General features: G+C 35.4%; 1 protein-coding gene across 7 annotated transcripts in view; it reads left to right on the top strand.

The window, feature by feature from the left end:
* Fmrfar (FMRFamide Receptor) overlaps positions 1–18104 on the top strand; it is a 51959-nt gene extending 33855 nt beyond the window's left edge. For 6 of the 7 annotated variants that reach the window (XM_077418102.1, XM_077418100.1, XM_077418101.1 and 3 more), the window contains 5 exons: positions 3202–3496; positions 4044–4505; positions 7873–8141; positions 8397–8586; positions 14073–18104. In XM_077418102.1, coding sequence (XP_077274228.1) covers positions 4197–4505; positions 7873–8141; positions 8397–8586; positions 14073–14702 — 1398 coding nt within the window. In that variant the 5' untranslated portion in view covers positions 3202–3496; positions 4044–4196 and the 3' untranslated portion in view covers positions 14703–18104. The remainder of the gene's footprint in view (positions 1–3201; positions 3497–4043; positions 4506–7872; positions 8142–8396; positions 8587–14072) is intronic. The other variant, XM_077418104.1, reaches the window with a different exon arrangement.
* Positions 18105–18311: the final 207 nt, after the last annotated feature.

The raw sequence follows: 18311 nt of genomic DNA, 5'->3' as shown, positions 1-18311 counted from the left end.
GCCGGAGCAAATTGGTTTTTGTCTTTAAGTCATTTAAGTGACACGCGCGCGCGAATAGCGGCGGCACGGAGTAATTTACAATTGAGTATTTATTTGGACCCCCACGGTGAATCCCGGAGTCGGCGTGATCTGAACGTCGAAGAGGCGAGAAACATCCGTGTAGTATAGGGAATATCTACAAGATTGATCTCCGCGCTTCCAATTTGCTCCAAATGTCAAGACATTTATGGGACTTTCCAGAGTAAGCGGAGTGTGTAACGATTGCACACGTGTCAGATTTTCATCTATTTTTATGAGGGAAAAATCCTTTTCTCGTGGAACTAATATATTATAACATTATAACTAATATATAAGAAATCAAAGTTTCGTGGTGAAATTTTTCTTACAATTAGATTAATTTAAAAATTATAAAAAATCCCTCATATTATGTAAGATAATGTGAAAAATATTGCCTTAAATAAATATTGAACATTAGAAATAAATCAGAAATACACATGCTTGATGTAAGCTGGCTTCGTGCTATTTATATCCTATTAATGGTGCATTTGTATATTTGTTAATATATACTTATACAATATGTATATATTAATTATTTACTCCGGTTAGAGAGATTGAATCAACATATCACCTGCACCTCGTAATAAATTTTACTACCGCGTTTAATAGTTTTTAGTGTTTCTTTCTATAATTATCTCTTTTGCATTTAATAAAATTATTATTATTATTATTATTACTAATTAAATAAGAAAACAAGATTTTAAGCCAAATTTACAGAAATTTTAAACAGAACCGAACAGAAATTAAATAAGAAATATCGATATACTATTAAAGGAGAAGCCTTTACTAGCGCTTAAACTAGATGCAGGGATTGCAAAGATGATTACAGCCGTTAAACTGCATGCGATGCAAACGGCGGCGGACATTGTTGCAAATTGAAACGGAGATGATCGGAAACGCGGAAAACCGTAAGCGCGCGCACGATTGGTGATGCGGAAATCGAGGTAGGTATACCGCAATTGCCGATACCTATGCAGGTGCGCCGCGGCGCGCACATGTCGTAGGAGATCGCTTCGAACGGACGTGAACGTCGTCGTCGATGAAATCAGCAGCCGTGTGCTGCCGTGCAGAACCATACAATCGGTATTGTGCGCAAGATGCGCCCTTTGTGTCCTTATATTATACGCATACGTGTGTGCCTGCGATGCACATATGCAAACGTAAATGTACGCGTCGCAAACCACGTAATCGTACCCTTATCGAATCCGTCACGATCGTCGTAAATAAGATTCTCGCCCGGCAATTTTATCCCCGAGATTATGAAACGTACAATCTGATAAATTAATGCAGAAACATGTAGAAAAGAGCATGTAATTACGTCGCTAACCCGCGTTATGTGACCGCGTTACGATCGCTGAGCTCCGAACAAAAGAATCAGTTTCTATTTACACGACGATTATTTGAACGGTTCGCCCGTAAACGGCTTTATCTACTTTTATTTCCGTCATAATCTCCGAATGTATTTACTAGAATATAACTACGAGAGTTTTATAATAAGCGAGTATAAGGTAGAAAAATATTTTTCGTAATTATATACTTTAATCGACGCCGAAGCAATTTACTTAAACTGTTCACTACCATGTTTGATATATTTACCTTTTGGTCGGGAGGCAGTTGAAAATCCTGAAACGAGACACCAGTGAATTCGTAAATAATTATAACATCAAAAGCAGAAACACTATATAACAATAATAATAAATGAAACACGGCCGCTATGATATTACAATCAATTTAGATTAAAAGGAAACCCCAATTCGGTCAGGACTGTGGACTTTGGTATAGCTCAATAATATTTGCGTATGTACATTCGCTTAGGCGAAGAATTTTACGCAAATATTATTAGGCTACCAAAACCTATTAATCTTGATCGAATTAGTGTTTCCTCTAAATTGATATAACTTATTGTTAGCTTACGTCTTCTTCTCTTAAATAAGCATATTTTTGTACCGATTTTTTTTCTGGCCGATCCAATTAATCGCGAAGCCTGTGGGAGATCTCCCGAACGAAGAACAATTAGCTCGATCGGCGAATCCAATTGCTATTATCCTCGTCAATATCCCGTCGTGTAAAATATACGTTTTCTCGGTTTTAAATTGACGAACTCACGCGACTTACTCGATCGAGAATACTGTGCCGACTTCCCATAACATGTCCTATTTACATAACTGGATAAACACGACCATGTCTGTTTGCAAACAAGCCCGGTACCTACCCGAAAACTCGGATGTACCTACCTATATACGAAACGCTGCGGTGAACAATTAATAATAATGTAATTACGCAGTAACTATTATTCTGCTCGGTAACAATGATGAATTCACACTCGTTGAAATGAAACTTTAAGTTGCAACGATTAATGAAGAACGCTCGAAATGATAAGGAGAGAATAAGGAACTCCTCGACATGTAAAACAGAATAATATTGAAAATCGATAAATCTCACGGTTACTTACATTACCATAATCCTTGCTCATGATTCCACGATATTAGGTACATGTATATAGTATCGGTCAAAAATATTGCATCGCTTATGGAAAGGAAAGTTGTTACTTTAATAAAGAAAGACGTATGTAGGGGAACGGGGGGTAGCCCCGGACCTTATTGAAATTCAACTATACCGCGTGTCTATGGTCATTGTTTGAACATTCTGCATATGTCGAGATACGCCAGAAGGGCATATTAGAATGTTTAAACAATGGCCACAGGGCACGTGGTATGCTTGAATTTCAATAATGTCCGGGGCTACCCCCCGTTCCCCTACATAAATGTTGAAAAATTTTAGTACTGTTATTTTAGTACTGTTATTTTATGCTTTGATTTTGTTGTTTCATATTATCGTTGACAATAATGAGAAACAACGCAATTAAATCATCGTTTCTTTCTCAAAGTATCCCTATCAAAGCATAAAATAACAGTACTAAAATAAAATTTTATATTCTTTATCGTTATATAAGTTCATTATGATTCTTCATTAAAGTAACGACTTCCCTTCTCATTCAAGCGATCCAACACTTTTGACCGGTACTGTATTTCTTTATTCCAGCGGCGATTTAATTTAAATCTTTAAATATCTATCTCATTTAACTCGTAGAAAACGCATTTAAATTGCTTTTTTAAAAATCTAACAATATTTTCTCCCTTTCAGTTTGCGGATTACCGCCTTTCAAGTTACTGCGACGGAGGATTCGGATGGCAAAACGGTTCGCGGTTCGTCGTAAAACAGCGATACATCGTAAAAGCCTCTACGCGAAACTCTCTATACGGAGACGACAAAGCTGATCCGATTTTCTTCACGAAACACGATCGAGAATAATATACAGAGCAAGATAAATATCGGGCAGAGAAACGACGAGGATCGTTATGGTACCCGGGCTCGCTTCAAACTCTTCCGAAAAGCAATACGCGAGCTCGAGCCATCAAGTCGATATTTGATGACAAAGGTAAAAAAGCTAGTTCTTTCTTTTTCTTTTTGATAAATTTTTGTAATCTTACGTCTTTTTATAAAAGAAACTTTAGCGATCTTAAGCTTTTAGACTCTCTCGAATCGCTTGACTGAGACGAACGAAGCATTTTCCCCGACTTTTTTCTAACAAAAATGCAATCAATCGGAAAGAACGTTAACGGATATACATAAGTGACGAAACTTACATATACACGGAAACAGATTTACGTCTTGAATCTTAAAAGTCAAGTAATGTACGCGAGACGAATGTATAGTATGTTAGCGCGTAACGTTGAATCGTACCCGTTTCCTTCTTTTAATCTCAAAAATCCTATAATGTTAAAAGTCTAAAACATATATTTGTTTTTAACTCTACAAATTGTAAATATCGTATTTATCGAATAATTTTTAATCTATTAGTTTATTAATATCCTTAATAATATAAAAATGACAGAAACACGACAATATTTAAGGATCACATTAGCTTGCGCCAACACGGTAAAGAATGATATAATCAAACCAAAAATTACATGAATGATTCGCAGTTGAACTCGAAGAGTGCGACGATTCGACCAGAATTGAAGACAAGCAAAAGAAAAGGATAGGCAGAAGAAACAAGGAGCTCGCGAGGGTGAAGATGGTAACGTGAAGAGGCGGGATCAAAGGGGCAGTACAAAGTGATAGAAAATTGTTGAACGATGAAAATAAGCTCGATGACGACGACGGTCGCTCACGATTATTACGATGTTGGTGGATTCACGCAAAACTTCAGCAACACCAATAACAGCGGTAACGACGAGCAGCAGTTCGAATGTATGCTGCCGGTCAATACCAACGGCCTGGCCGTTTTCGTTATTTATGGCATATTCGCCAATCTGATCGGTCTCTTTGGGATTTTTGGCAACACGATCTCGATGATCATCCTGTCGCGGCCGCAGATGAAGTCGTCCATCAATTATCTACTTATTGGACTGGCCAGATGTGACACGGTACTGATCATCATTGCGGTAAGTGCGTCTCTCTTATACTTATACATCATGCACTTTCTACGCCAAAGAAATAAATACATTTAAATTTTAAGGAAAGAAAAATTATGTAAAAGCGTAAAAAGCGCACTTTTTAACAGTCAGGAAATATAATCTTCAAAGAACTAGAATGATTAATGTACGTGAAAAATTGTACTTTGCTTATGGCACGCTTTATTTCTTAGCACTTAAAAAAATTAGAAATTACGTAAAGGAAAACATGCTGATACCTCGTTTAACTTTGTGAACATTTTTTACGAATTCACATTAACGCGAAATTAAATTTTATTTTATATACGGTAGAATTATTGTGCGGGATCGTAAAATGCTGCGGAATATTGCATGTTTAATGTAAAAGAAATAACGGTCAAAGTTAATAGCTACTTTAGTGGGCTGGTCGAGCTACTTTTTGCCCTTATTATGAAGAAATAACATGAAAGAGTTTTTTATTGTACCAAAATTAAAATTTTCGCTTTAAAGGACATTTTATTAAACAGAACAACGGATTTTATCAAATTAATTTATATCATTTATATATATCGGATATTATATTATTTTACATATTAGCCTGAACATTTTTTAATTATATTTATCTAAAATGTATCGCTCATATATTTTTTAAAAAGATAACGAGCCAAATTAAAATACCTTTAAATATCAGAATAGGGTTATTTATATTACGGTCAACGATACGATGAATATTTCATGTATGGCTCCGCATGATTTATTTATAAAATTCAATTAAGTATATTTCCGACCCTTCGTATATTTTATGAGATTTATTTGTAAAACTTAAAGACGTCTCTTCAAAAAACGTACCTTTTCTCTTCACGATTCCAATTGATGCAACGTGTGACGAATCGCGACCCGCAGAACGGAAAATCAATGTTTAATTGGCACACATGACCAGAAAACGATTTTCAATAGGATCGTGGAACGCCTCGTAATTGCCATCGAATGACCCAGCGTTTACCGTCGTCGCGTCTGGCCGCTGCCGATCAATCATGCGCACCAGATAAAATTTAAGAAAAAAAGAACATGCATCATTCGCATCGTTCTCTACCTATTGAGTCGCATTTCGAAGGGCTTATCTCTCTCGCGATGCCTTGTTATACCGTTATCTTTTATTAACAATAGCTTTCGAAACAATCGAGCTCGCTCATTTCAAAAGTGATACGATTTAACGTATTCAGGCACTACATGTTTAATCCTCTTTGCCAAATATACGGGACATTTCAGAGAATCATCCTGCAACGCGCGATGACAAAATGCAGATGACAAAAGCGCCGTTTATCAAATCTATTTAAATACTAATATTAGTTAATAATATATTAATAGTTTTGAAATATGAAATGGGGTCTTTTTCATGAATTAAGCTTTACAGATATATTGCAAAACTTTATTCTTTATTTAATTTTAGACAGATCTTGGTTTAATGGAGTTTTAATTCGAGAGTCGCTTTTTATATTTAATGTTAAATATAAAAAAATTTGGAATTTGATGAAAATAGTATAGTATAGTATAAATTATTGGCAGCAAAATTGATTTGTTTATTATTAAATCTCATTGTTAAGAAATTTAATCTCGTAAATTCAATTAATGTTTTGCACACGACAAGAGTACTCTTTTATTATTATAAATATTCTTTGTATTATACCAGTTTCTTTCGCTATAATGAGTTAAAAATGCGAAATTCTCGTGTATTTACTTTCGTTATACTGAATTTGACAATTAATTAATTTTCGCCATACAAAATAAAGTAATTAAGGATCCGAAAAGATTAATGACGTTTGATAACAAGTGTTAAATATCGAAATTCAATTTTCATAAAACATACCCACCACAGGTCATAATACCTTCGTCGTAGAAATTAGCTGCAGACCTCTCGTTTTAATTTTGCCTTTAATCCCGTGTTTTTATTCGCAGTCGTAAATTTCCGACATAGCCGAGCTTTTTATTAAAATAAATTCTCTTTAATACAGCCCAGTAGCACGTACCGGTTTATCTCATATAATTTCAGCTATTTCTTTCTAAACATGTAATTTATATCTTTATCTCCACTCTCGCATTTTTACATACGTTTATGTTTCCAAATTTATATAATTAAAAAAAGTATATAAAGAAGGAAACTTGTTGATGAGAAACGTTAAAAAAATATTGGTAGCAAATTTTGTAATTTGCATGATTAAATTTAAACATTTTAATTTTAAAATTCTCTTTCAGAAAAATTGCGTATATTCAGTCTCCAGCCAGTAAAAATAAACTGAATAAATTATGGTGTATTTAATTATGATCAAATTCATATATGTATTTAAAAAAGTTATATAAATTATGCATTAAATTTTGAAAAAAAAATTTATAAGACAAAGTAAACCAAATTCGCGTGGAAAATTTATTTTTTAAATATTTTGCGTTGAAATATATATATATATATATATATATTCAAAATAATTTCTATTAAAAATTCTAGTTTCGCGCAGTAATAGAAGATATAACAAAAAGAGCAGATGTCACGTATCAAGTCTTATTCTTCTTTAGAGTAATTTCACATATCATCCCCCTAACACAATCCTTGTCAATATAAATTCGCGCTGCAGAGAAAAAGAATTACTGTCATCAAAAATGCATGGCCTGCCAGGATGTCGTAAAATAATATGGATCACATGTCGAGCTTATGTAAATAAGTCACCACGTGTTACGCGGTTTCACATTTTCGCGGATAAAGTCAAGACTGACGCTGTGACGGTAAACAGGATCTTCCGGTATAAAAGAGATGAGCCAGGGGGAGTGGAATGGTTCGTACGCAAGATCCTGTCAACCCTCTCGAGGTCACATTACACAAACCAACCTGGTTATTAATTAATTATTCGAAGCAAACTCCCTTGACTTCGCACTCTCCCTTACTAACGAACTATTTAGGTATTCATCAATCAAATGCCGCGAGCGTAAACCGCTACACGTCTATAAATAATTGCACTTTATAATAAATAACGGTCAGAAACATTGCATATTCTTTTTATGGAAACGTGTTCTAAAACTAATATTTGCAAAAAGTAACATAATTAAAACAAAATATTTTTTGACAAGATATATTGATAAGAGCAATTTGATTAAACTGTAGAGATATTTTTAATACCTCACAAATTAAGACACCAATAAACAACGAAAAAATTGACTTTGTACTACTTAATTATAAGAGAGCATTTTATTAATTTATATTTTATCGCTTATTAAAAATTGCAAAAGCCGAATGTGAATAACAAATGCCCATGGCAGAAAAGAAAATTAAGTATATTATACATAAGAAGCCCCTTTATCCTTATCGTATCTATAAATTATGCATTTATAGATATTAATCTATGGATTACCGGCAATCTACACGTATACGGGCGCGCTATTCGACTATAAGTTCATCGTCTATCCGAAGACCATCAAGTACCTGTATCCGCTGTCTTGCATAGCGCAATTTGTGACGGTGTATCTGACGTTAACGGTGACTTTAGAAAGATACATCGCGGTCTGTCATCCGCTAAAAGCCAGATCCTTCTGCACTTACGGACGGGCACAAGTGGCGGTGCTGGTCATAGTCACCGTCGCCGTTATTTACAATCTACCTAAGTGAGTAATCGATTCTAACATTGATCGTGCCTTCTCTCAATCTATAGTCGTTAGATAAGATAAGAATATAAGATTAGTATATACTAGAAAAAGAAAAAGCTTTAATTATAAAATAATTGTGGTTAATCTTTGATCTGTTCGTGTTGTTTGAAACGATATAAAATATTCGTAGCGAGGAGAAAGATGAAAGAAGTATTTGAAAGACTGGAATTATTGTGCAAATTAATGGAGAAATTAATTTTTGAATTTACTTAGATTCTGGGAAATCGAAGTGTTCAACGAGAGGCACTGGAAGTATAATGTCACGGTGTACTGCGTTAAACCAACCGAATTGAGGAGCAACGAGCATTATGTCACCCTGTACATCAATTGGATGTACTTCTTCGTGTACTACATGTTCCCGTTCATCACATTGGTAATTTTTAATACGGCCATTTATCGACGGGTGAGTAGTATGAGTAGAGCTCAGCATCGTCATATAAATCCTGATTATTTCGCTAAAATAATGTTGCACGGTGATCGATTTTTATGGAAAAATATAATATACCTCGCGAAAAAATTTTTTCTTCGCACGCGTGTACGTGAATTTTATTTTTAATTTAATTTACTTCGGGTATATATAAATTATACAGAGCCGATAAAACAATTGCAAAATTGTAGTAATAAACTGATAAGAGAAATTAAAGCAACAGTCTACTATTTTATTGCGCAAGAATGTCGACTGTGATCGTCAAATTTCGAAATTGGGAACATATAGCAAAAAACGTTGACAGCCCAAAATGAAACACGAGCCGGATTAAACGTGAAGTATCGAGCAGCATGTCGGCGAGCTTCCCCGATAGAACTAACATTTCCCAGATTTTACCTCCGTTTTATTAAAACTTCTTTTTAGAATTCGCCCAATAAGTCATGACAAAGGAGCAGGAAAAGAGGGCGATCGGGCCGATACCGCAATAAGTTCGCGCTACCTATATGACATAAAAGTACAAATAATAAGCCGGGGCGACGAAACCAATATAGTGTATTCCGAGTGTATATGTCTCTTTGATATACGTGCACATGCTTAGAATTCGCGGGCACGTACAAGGGCAGCGAAATTCACGGACGGCTGCCCTCGCACACGTGCCACTTATTGCAGCTCCAGACATAAGCAATATCATCCTCCTTCTCCTCTTTCTTAATTCTTCGACGAAATACGTGAAACATTTTCATCAGCCGGAAGTTAACATGCGTTAAATATTTGCGAAACAATTTTTGCAAACCAATTTCATAAATAATAATAACAACGCAGTATTATAAAATCGATAAAAGCTAAAATTTTACGTAGATACATTCTTCGCCTTGGCAAACCACATGCCGTTACTTTCGGACATAATGCAGTCTCGAATCTTGGTGCTGATGTTCTAGTTTTGGTCAACACTGCGTTATGTCCAAAAGTAACGACGCGCGTGGTTTGCCAAGGCGAAAAATTGTACGTAAAATTCGCTTGTCAGATAATATTATTAGACAATCAAGTCCTGGCCGCGATTAACGGCGTTTCCCTTTAATTTCATTGTGTCTCACGTACGGTCGTATTTTCTTTTACTGAAATAATAGTTTCAATATCAAAGCTAGAATAATAATTTCAGGTCTCAATATATCATGCTTTCCTCTAATGAATTGGATTAAAAAGTAAACATAGAAAAATATAAATTAATATAACAAATAATTTTATGTAAATTATATTTTAAAATTTTCTATAAGATAAATGTTTTTTTTTTTGTGAGAGATACCTTTCCTCTGTACGATTTAATTGGCGAGAAAAATGGGAAGAATATAAATTGGGACGATAAAACTCGATATAGATTGATATAAGGATTATATCTTCGCGATTTTAAATGATTTCTCCAAGATAAGAACTTTATACATTTTTTCGAGTACGTGATATGCATTTTCAAACAACATCGGGGCGCATAATATCCTTTGCGATAAGATTTAGCCGCAGGGTCGAATTGAAACCGCACAACCCTCGGGGTGTCCGAAATTACAAAGCGCCGGTTGTCGAAGGACCAACTATTTCCCTCAGCTTTCTCTTATCGCGAAACTTTACCGTCTATATAAACTTCGCTCTTAATTCCGGGATCAGGATGAGATTTTCACCGACATATTCTGCGGGACAACTTCCCTAGCCTTTACGCGGACGAAAAGCGCGTTTCCGATGAGAAATGCTCATGCGGCAAATGAAGGAAGCCATTTAATCCCGTCTTGAAATTCTTACTTCCTGGCAAAGTTTTGCAGTCTCTCTTGCAGTTTCTGTTCCCGTCGACAAACCGCGACTAAATAACGAGAAAACGCGAACGGAATAAAGAGCGAACGCCTTCGCCTTTGTCGATCAAAGTAAAAGGCGCGACAAATATGAATGCTCTCGATAAATAAATGAAGAAATATTAGCGCTAAAACTTATTCATGCGCTATAGAAATCTGGTTCAATGAGCTTTTGAAAAATATGTAAATCGTCGTTAGTCATCCGTTCCGCGAGCGACGGGGTGACAGGCGTGACTCAACGCCCCGACGAGGAACAAGAGCTGCGAGACAAACGTTCGCGCCAGCTAAGGATATTCGCCCCGCTTTATTTACAAGACCACCAACATTCGCAAGGAGATACGATTCGCATTGCGCGTTTTCGTCTCGGCATATATGTATTACGCTCGTGCTCGAGGGGATAATAATTTCATTAATAACTTGACGCGGGCACACTCGCGCGAAGAGAGCGGTACCGGGCGGTACCGAGTGAACCGGATACGGTAATCCGAGGCAATTCGGCGACACGCGACGCGCATAATAATTCGCCGGAACGACGTAAAGTCTTAACGATAATAATTAGCGCTGCCATTTCAGCGTCGTAATTGTTTTAGCAGGCAAGCACGCGCAACTCGCTCTCGCAAACCGCAAAATCAAAAGAATGCAAAAGACGAGCCGATATAAATAGACAGGAATTCGTGCGGCGCGAAATTGCAAAATTCTTCGAAATTTTGAAGACTGATTTATAATTTTTGAATTTTGTTCTTAGTATTTCGTGTATCTTTCTTTTTCTATTATATATATTGTGTACCTTATATATATATATATATATATATATATATATATATATATATATTGAACAATCAAGTTAATTAATAAATAGATATATTTATTCATTTACTTTAGTTTTTCCAACGTGGTTAATTAATTAAATTACTTAATAAAAATCGCAACTTGTTATAATGAACATGTATTTTAAACATTGATTATAATACAAGTCTAATTCTCTCTCTCATAACTAGTTTTGTCTATTTAGTCTATGACTATTACATAAATCATTATTGATTTTGGCAAATTATTTCTGATGCCCGACATAATGCAATTGTTATGCTTTCATGCACAGCTTTCCGCTTAGTTTAAACCATGTTTGATATATTGGGATACATTGTGAAAATGATTAATATATCGGGACCGTTCTACAAACTGCATATTTCATCACCTTTAGTAAATCATATGTCATAAACAATGCATCCAATCATTTCGCGCATGTGTCAGTCGTTATATGTACAAACACAGTGCGCTCTGTTGAAATACACCCGTAATGTAATTGTCGTGTTTTTATCTTGCAACTTCTCAATCTGCTTTGGTAACTATTTCGGATGAGCCACACGCCGCCTGGTCTTTCGGAAGATCCCGAAAGGTCCAGAACCGAAATCCCGAGATTAATCATTCTCGCGCACGAGAATCCCAGGCGTTCGTCTTTAAACGTTCCGCCCCGTTTGGCGTCGGTAGTAAAATATCGCAGCCCGTTTGGCATTCAGCGCTTTCTCACCGCGTTTCCCGAGCACGGCGTGGGCGAATTTGGAAGCCGCGGAACAAGTATCGGGAACAGCGAGGCGGGATGCGAACGTGAAATATACGCGACGGGCGCAAAGCTCGCGAATTCTGCGCGAATTGAACGTCCTTGTTGATGTCCCCCCTTTGCCTCTCTCTACGACCGATCAAATGTTATCGCATGAGGATCCTGGTGTAGAATAACACTCCAGTGATGAGAGACACGGGCAATCACAAGTATATTGACGGTTCTTACAGAGAGAGAGAGAGAGAGAGAGAGAGAGAGAGAGAGAGAGAGAGAGAGAGATCATGTCGAATTCTCATGTCAGAGCTGTGAAGTAGGTTCTAAGATTTCTCTCTAAACGAAACAATATAGCAACATTTTGTATGGAGAGAATGATCTAAGAATGATCAAGATTGAGAGAATGATCAAAGAAAGAAAGAATTTAGAATTCAAAATTATTAATCCCTCCCTCTCCTCCCTCTATATATATATATATATCGACTTGAATATAATTGATATACGAATATAATTAGGCTAATGAACATTATCGTCAATCATTTGTGTATTTCGAAAACAATCTTGATATTGTTGTCACAAAGAAATTGTTAAATTAATCAAAGTTTGTGATTAAAATTTAACACAAGAGAAATTGAGCATTCTACATAAAAAGAAAATACTATTAACGTCTCTTAACTTGAAGAGACTCTACGTCAGATAATTGTGGCCTATAATATTCTCAAAGCATCTTCTGACTTATTGATGTCTAATATCCAGAATTTTGTAACTACATGCCTATTAGCATTAATTTATAGGATCTAACAAATAACTTTGAAATATCGCGATGATTTTCACGTTGTAAACTTCACGTCGTCTTTTCGGGACTGAATTGAAGGTCGAAACACCCGATTTTTCACAAGTTCCGTCGCGGAATATTTTTCTTTGTTGAAAGAACGATCGTAAATTCGAAAAAAAGCAGGTCAGGCACGGTTAAAGGTACGTCACGCCGGGGACCACTGTGAACACAATGTGTTTCACATAACTTCGCGTCGAAACAATATGTGATTCGCCGCAAAGTGAACAGTAGCTACAATATGTCCAGAGTGCTATTATCATTTTTTATATTGCGCCACGAAGGACGAAGGCGCTGTTAGAACTACGTAATTTCAATACGTCAGGCCTTTCACAAACTCTTTGTTTTATTTCCAAAAAGTACGTGTTTACGCAGAAGATTAATTTATTTAAAAGATGATTTTTTTATATATCAGCCATCTAAAAGTTGCGATTATACTTTATAAGAATTTCCGAAATTTTGAAAAAAGCCTTTGTAAAGTTTATAATACTCAATTAATTTGTTAATAATAAATTGAAATTTCTATTCAATTTATATGTAATGAATATATTTATTTAATATCACCTTTTCTCCAACGGTCTCTTGTGTATGCGCGGGAAATTGCGCTCCTTGTTTCATCGTGTACCCCGAGAAAACAAGAACCCGCTCATTAACCCTTCATCAGCCCTGTAATTAGTCGCGTTTCTTCAAAGGCGCCGGTCGATCTTCTCTTCTCCACGCTGTCCCAAAGTCGGTATGACTTTCTACTTGTCACCGTGTGTATTACACCGTTGAACGACACTCGAGAATTTTACGTCGGAAAAGTGTCTATCCGAAACTGTTGAAGAACTTATAACGGCAATTCTGTATTATTAGTCTCGCGAGACGAGTAAATATACCGTCGTAATTCTCGTTAAAAGAACGCCATTGGCGCTTATTAAATACATCTTTCTTCGTGAAGCGAAGAACTTTAGTTTTTCATATCAAAGGCGATAAAATATTTATTATTGAAGCAAATAAATGTAGAAAGCTGTTTTTTTATAGCGGTAATGAACATTGATGTGTCGCGTGATAAGATATTAAATTTCTCGATAAGAATAAACTCAAATTAACTAATTTAATTTAGATGCTTACTTTATAAGTGAAACTTTATTAATCAGTTTACGTCATATTTCGTGAAAACTCAAGATAAAAAAAAAAATTAATGAAAGATATCTTTTTATAACATAACGATGTTGGTTTATCTCTCATAATATATCTTTAGGCGTACGTCGGTTTTCAGGTGAGAAAGGCGAACAGAGACCTTCAGCAGCTGTCACGTCACCAACGTCGCGAGATCGGCTTAGCGACGATGTTGATGTGCGTGGTGATCGTGTTTCTGATCTGCAACATCCTGCCGATGATCACGAACGCGCACGAGACGTTCGTCGGGGATCCGCCGGAGTTGATGGTGCAGATCGGCAATCTGCTGGTGGCCATCAACAGCAGCATCAACTTCATTATCTACGTCATCTTCGGCCGGAAGTTCAAGAGGATATTCCTCAAGCTCTTTTGCTCGTCCAGGCTGTTCGTGCCCGGTCGGGACAGTCCGGAGTTCCAGACGTACGACGAATCGATCGTCACCAATACGACGAACATCGAGCTGAGAAACTCAGTCAGGCACGGCCATCTCAATCGCGCCAACACCATCAGCTGGAACAACAACATCCACGGAACAACGATATCCAACGGCGGCACCAGGCAGCAGAGCCTGAAGAGCGGCAGACCAGTCAGCCCCGGCTCCTGCGTTTATTATCCGGGCAAGAATCTGACGCGAAGTCCTAGTCAGATGTCGAGAACGTCGAACAGTCGGAACAATTGGAACAGGAGGGAGAACGGCGATTCCACCCTGTAATGGACAACCGTCCCTCGCGCTTATTATGCAATTAAAAGTCTGCTAAGTGTTTTAACCAAACGTCAAGAACTGATTTTAGAAGCAGTGGAAAAAAAAAAGTAAAATGACAATTTCAATGCCAATGGACGACAAATGCTAGTCCTTTGATATGTTATCTTGCGAGAAATCAACGGTGTGTCTTAATTGCTGGTCGAGATCTTTGGTTAATCAGAACTGATGGAACAAAAGAATGATTAGCTTCATTTTCTATAATATGTACATATTATAGCTTGCTGCGTTTTCTGGCATGTGAATTTGATGAGTCATCCAATTAAAAGAATGTCAAAAAGGACCAAAGCGATGTAAAAGATAATAATCAGTATTATTATCTAATGTTTTTGAATTATTTAAAATATTATCCAGTCGAAATTGAAGCAAAAAGACATTCGGAAGAAGCAAGACGGACAATAGCTAGGCTATTTTATATGTCGTAATAGATAATAAATCAATGGAATTATTCTTTATCTTCATTATTCAATCAAGAATCCTGCTGAATCCTATAGCAGGGTATTACGAAAATCCGCAAAAGAAAAGATAGAATAAGAATGATGATAGAAGAAGAATGATCAATGATGCGAATCGATATTAACGCTTTCGTATACGTTCCCGCAGTATACGTTTCCACGGTTAGCAGTTCCAACGTTCAGGACATCAGAATGGATGGAGAGGTGTAAAGATAAGATGGGGCAATTCAGCGCTGCAGTGGACAATCGATATTATTGTACCCTTGGGAAGAGTTCGGACCAATCCTTACGCTCGAACGTGGTAATCCTGCGGGATGGCACGGCTTCGATATAAAGGAAAAGAATCGTTAAGAATAACAGTTATCGCATTTCCTATCGCGGAAGAGCTCAGAAAGACCTAAGTCTGCTTGCAACGATGATCTTTCAAGCGATCCGAAAGTTTAATCTTGCTTCAGGGCGATCTAGTCGAATGTTAAAGAAAGAAACTGATGCTAAATCCTATAGCGCCGCCGTTTTGAATACTTTAAATTAAGCAGCCGCTTGATTACACTAGTCACTCGTGCTTAGTGCTTCTGTCATTCTCGAACATGACTTTTCTTATTGTCAAAGACGCATATAGCGACATTGGCTTGATAGATTAATATAAGCGTAAATTGATAGATTAAGCAAAAAGATTTTCCTTTTTCGTGATAAAAGACGTTAGGTATACCAAACGAAATATCCTATCAAAATTGAAGTGAACTCGCGATAGAAGTAATAATAATCAAAAATAAAAATACGTATCACAGTTCTAAATTTTACCAAAATAATATATTGTATAAGGGAAATTTGCAAATTTTTCTTTTCAGAACTCTCAGGATTTTATCTATCACAAATTCTTAATTTTTAGTATTAAATATCTTGACAATTAAAAGATTGTACTAAATGTCTAATAAATTTTAAAAAATGTTGCTATTACATATATAAATAAATTATGTAAACATATTTATTAGAATAAGGATAAAAGCCTCTCGCAAAAGGGCAGGAATCTCTATCAAATTATATTATAATTTCACGATAATCTTATTTTGCTTTCATTCTTGAAACAAAAAAAAAGCAAAATGAAATTTTATTAACAACTCATATGGCTATGTTTCAAATGAAATGTAATACAAACAGACTATTTATACTTTTGATAAAAATTTAAAACAGAAGTTGAAGCTCACATATTTTCTATCCTCTCCGAGCTACGCAACAAAATTTGCTTGGAGAAAAGATACAAAAATTTAATCAACATTAATAAAGATCGAGATTTCAGGGTTTTTTTCATAACGTAATATCTTAATTTAGTCAAATTCCTTAATTTTCAGTCTTGAAATACTCTTAAATCGTTTCTCGCCATAATCCCAATTTCATTTAATTTAATTCTTCGTTACCTAGTGCTTAAAATCACGTCCTTTTTTTCTAAGCATCCTTTATATATTATGCAAAAACTTATAAAACTTAGATGAACATGATAAAAAAAATTTTGTAAGCGAGATAAGCCAGCAAAAGGTTTCGAGAACGGAAGTCAAACTTCATTGGAGAAGTGTTACGCTCCTACAAGTGTAACCTTGAAAAAAAAATTTTTGAAAGTGATCCGCTAACTCAGACCGAGAACGTTTCGCGAACTTTGAGCATGTCAGTCACGTACTAAAGCTCTCCGGGGAAAATAAATCGAATTTCAAAGTCAGAAGTACAGAACCCAATAGTGCGACATTCCCACGGGGAGAACTTTTGTCCTGGCTGCGGAGAATCCTGTATCTTGCATGCTCGAACTATTGCTCTTTGAAACTTGAATACTGATCAACCTCAACCGACAGTCAAACAGTGACGAAGAAAGATGGTCCCATTATTGAAATCCCAAGAAAAAAAATACGGCTTCTAAATGCCACTTTGAAAAAGACTCAATTTAATTTAAAAAATATTTAGAAGCTTTCATAATTTGTCAGATATTTCTCGAGCATAGTTTGAAATTTAGGGTGATTTAGACGGCTACATACTTTATCAAAAATGAGAATGATTCGATAAAATAATAAAAGATAAGATCAATTTCCTATATTTTTCTTAAAGTAAACTCACGATATTTTTTAAAATTTATTTTTACAAGACAAAACAACGACATATATACTGTACATATTTCCTTTCATTCGTGTGTATAATTTAAAAAAAAAAAAAAAAAAAACAACAACGTCAGAACTTAACCAAAGAAAACTGTGCTCCTAGTTGAATACTCAAAATATAAGTGTTAGCCTTCTAAATTTCACGAATATAATATTCGCACTAAAAAAATAACGTTTATCATATAAGCGCGAGCAAATATAGATGTATTTTAAAAACAGAGAATCGTTAAAAACTAGACATTAATTTAAGGATTGTAAATATATTTCTATCTACGAATTTATCAAATAATATCTATGCTAACTTTTTAAATACTTCTCTTTTCCCCTGCTGCAAAAAATTATTTATTTACAGCTCGTACGATACTCTTTACTCTATAAGAGAATACCGATAAATTAGTGGCACTGTCAAATTCGTAATTTAGTTTACGGGTAACTGTACAAAATAAGATACTGTAAGATTAAATTTAAATTAAATTTAAATCTTAACAATTTCCGAACATATTCTTGCTAAAGGGAGAAGGGAAGAAATTAGATTTAAAAAGAAAAACAGAGGGAAACAAAACGCTCTCACATAACTATACGATAAAAGAGTTTTGACATTCTAGTCACAAAATTTCTATCAAATCCATTACAAATATGTATACTCATAATATATATGATCTGTATATACGCTATACAAATTCATCTTGCTGTTTATCATATCCTATAGCTATCTCGACATTCTTGTAAATATGACATAGGAATCATCAAATAGTGAATGGCTGGGAAAAACTGCGCGGATTTGTGTATGTTTGATTAGATAAGGATATTAATGTAAAATTTATTCCAAAATTTTTTTAATTATTAAACGCCCTTTTATGTTTTTCCCTTTATATATGTCTAATGATACATGAAATAAATGAAAATCGAAATATTTATAGCACTTAATAAAAACTGAGACATATGTATGAATTCTAGATATAATT

Source organism: Temnothorax americanus, unplaced genomic scaffold (assembly GCF_048541705.1).
Source record: "Temnothorax americanus isolate GAGA-0224 unplaced genomic scaffold, ASM4854170v1 Scaffold5, whole genome shotgun sequence".
NCBI lineage: Eukaryota > Metazoa > Arthropoda > Insecta > Hymenoptera > Formicidae > Temnothorax > Temnothorax americanus.
Note: the sequence above shows the minus strand (reverse complement) of the source record. Positions and strands in the feature narration are given on the sequence as shown.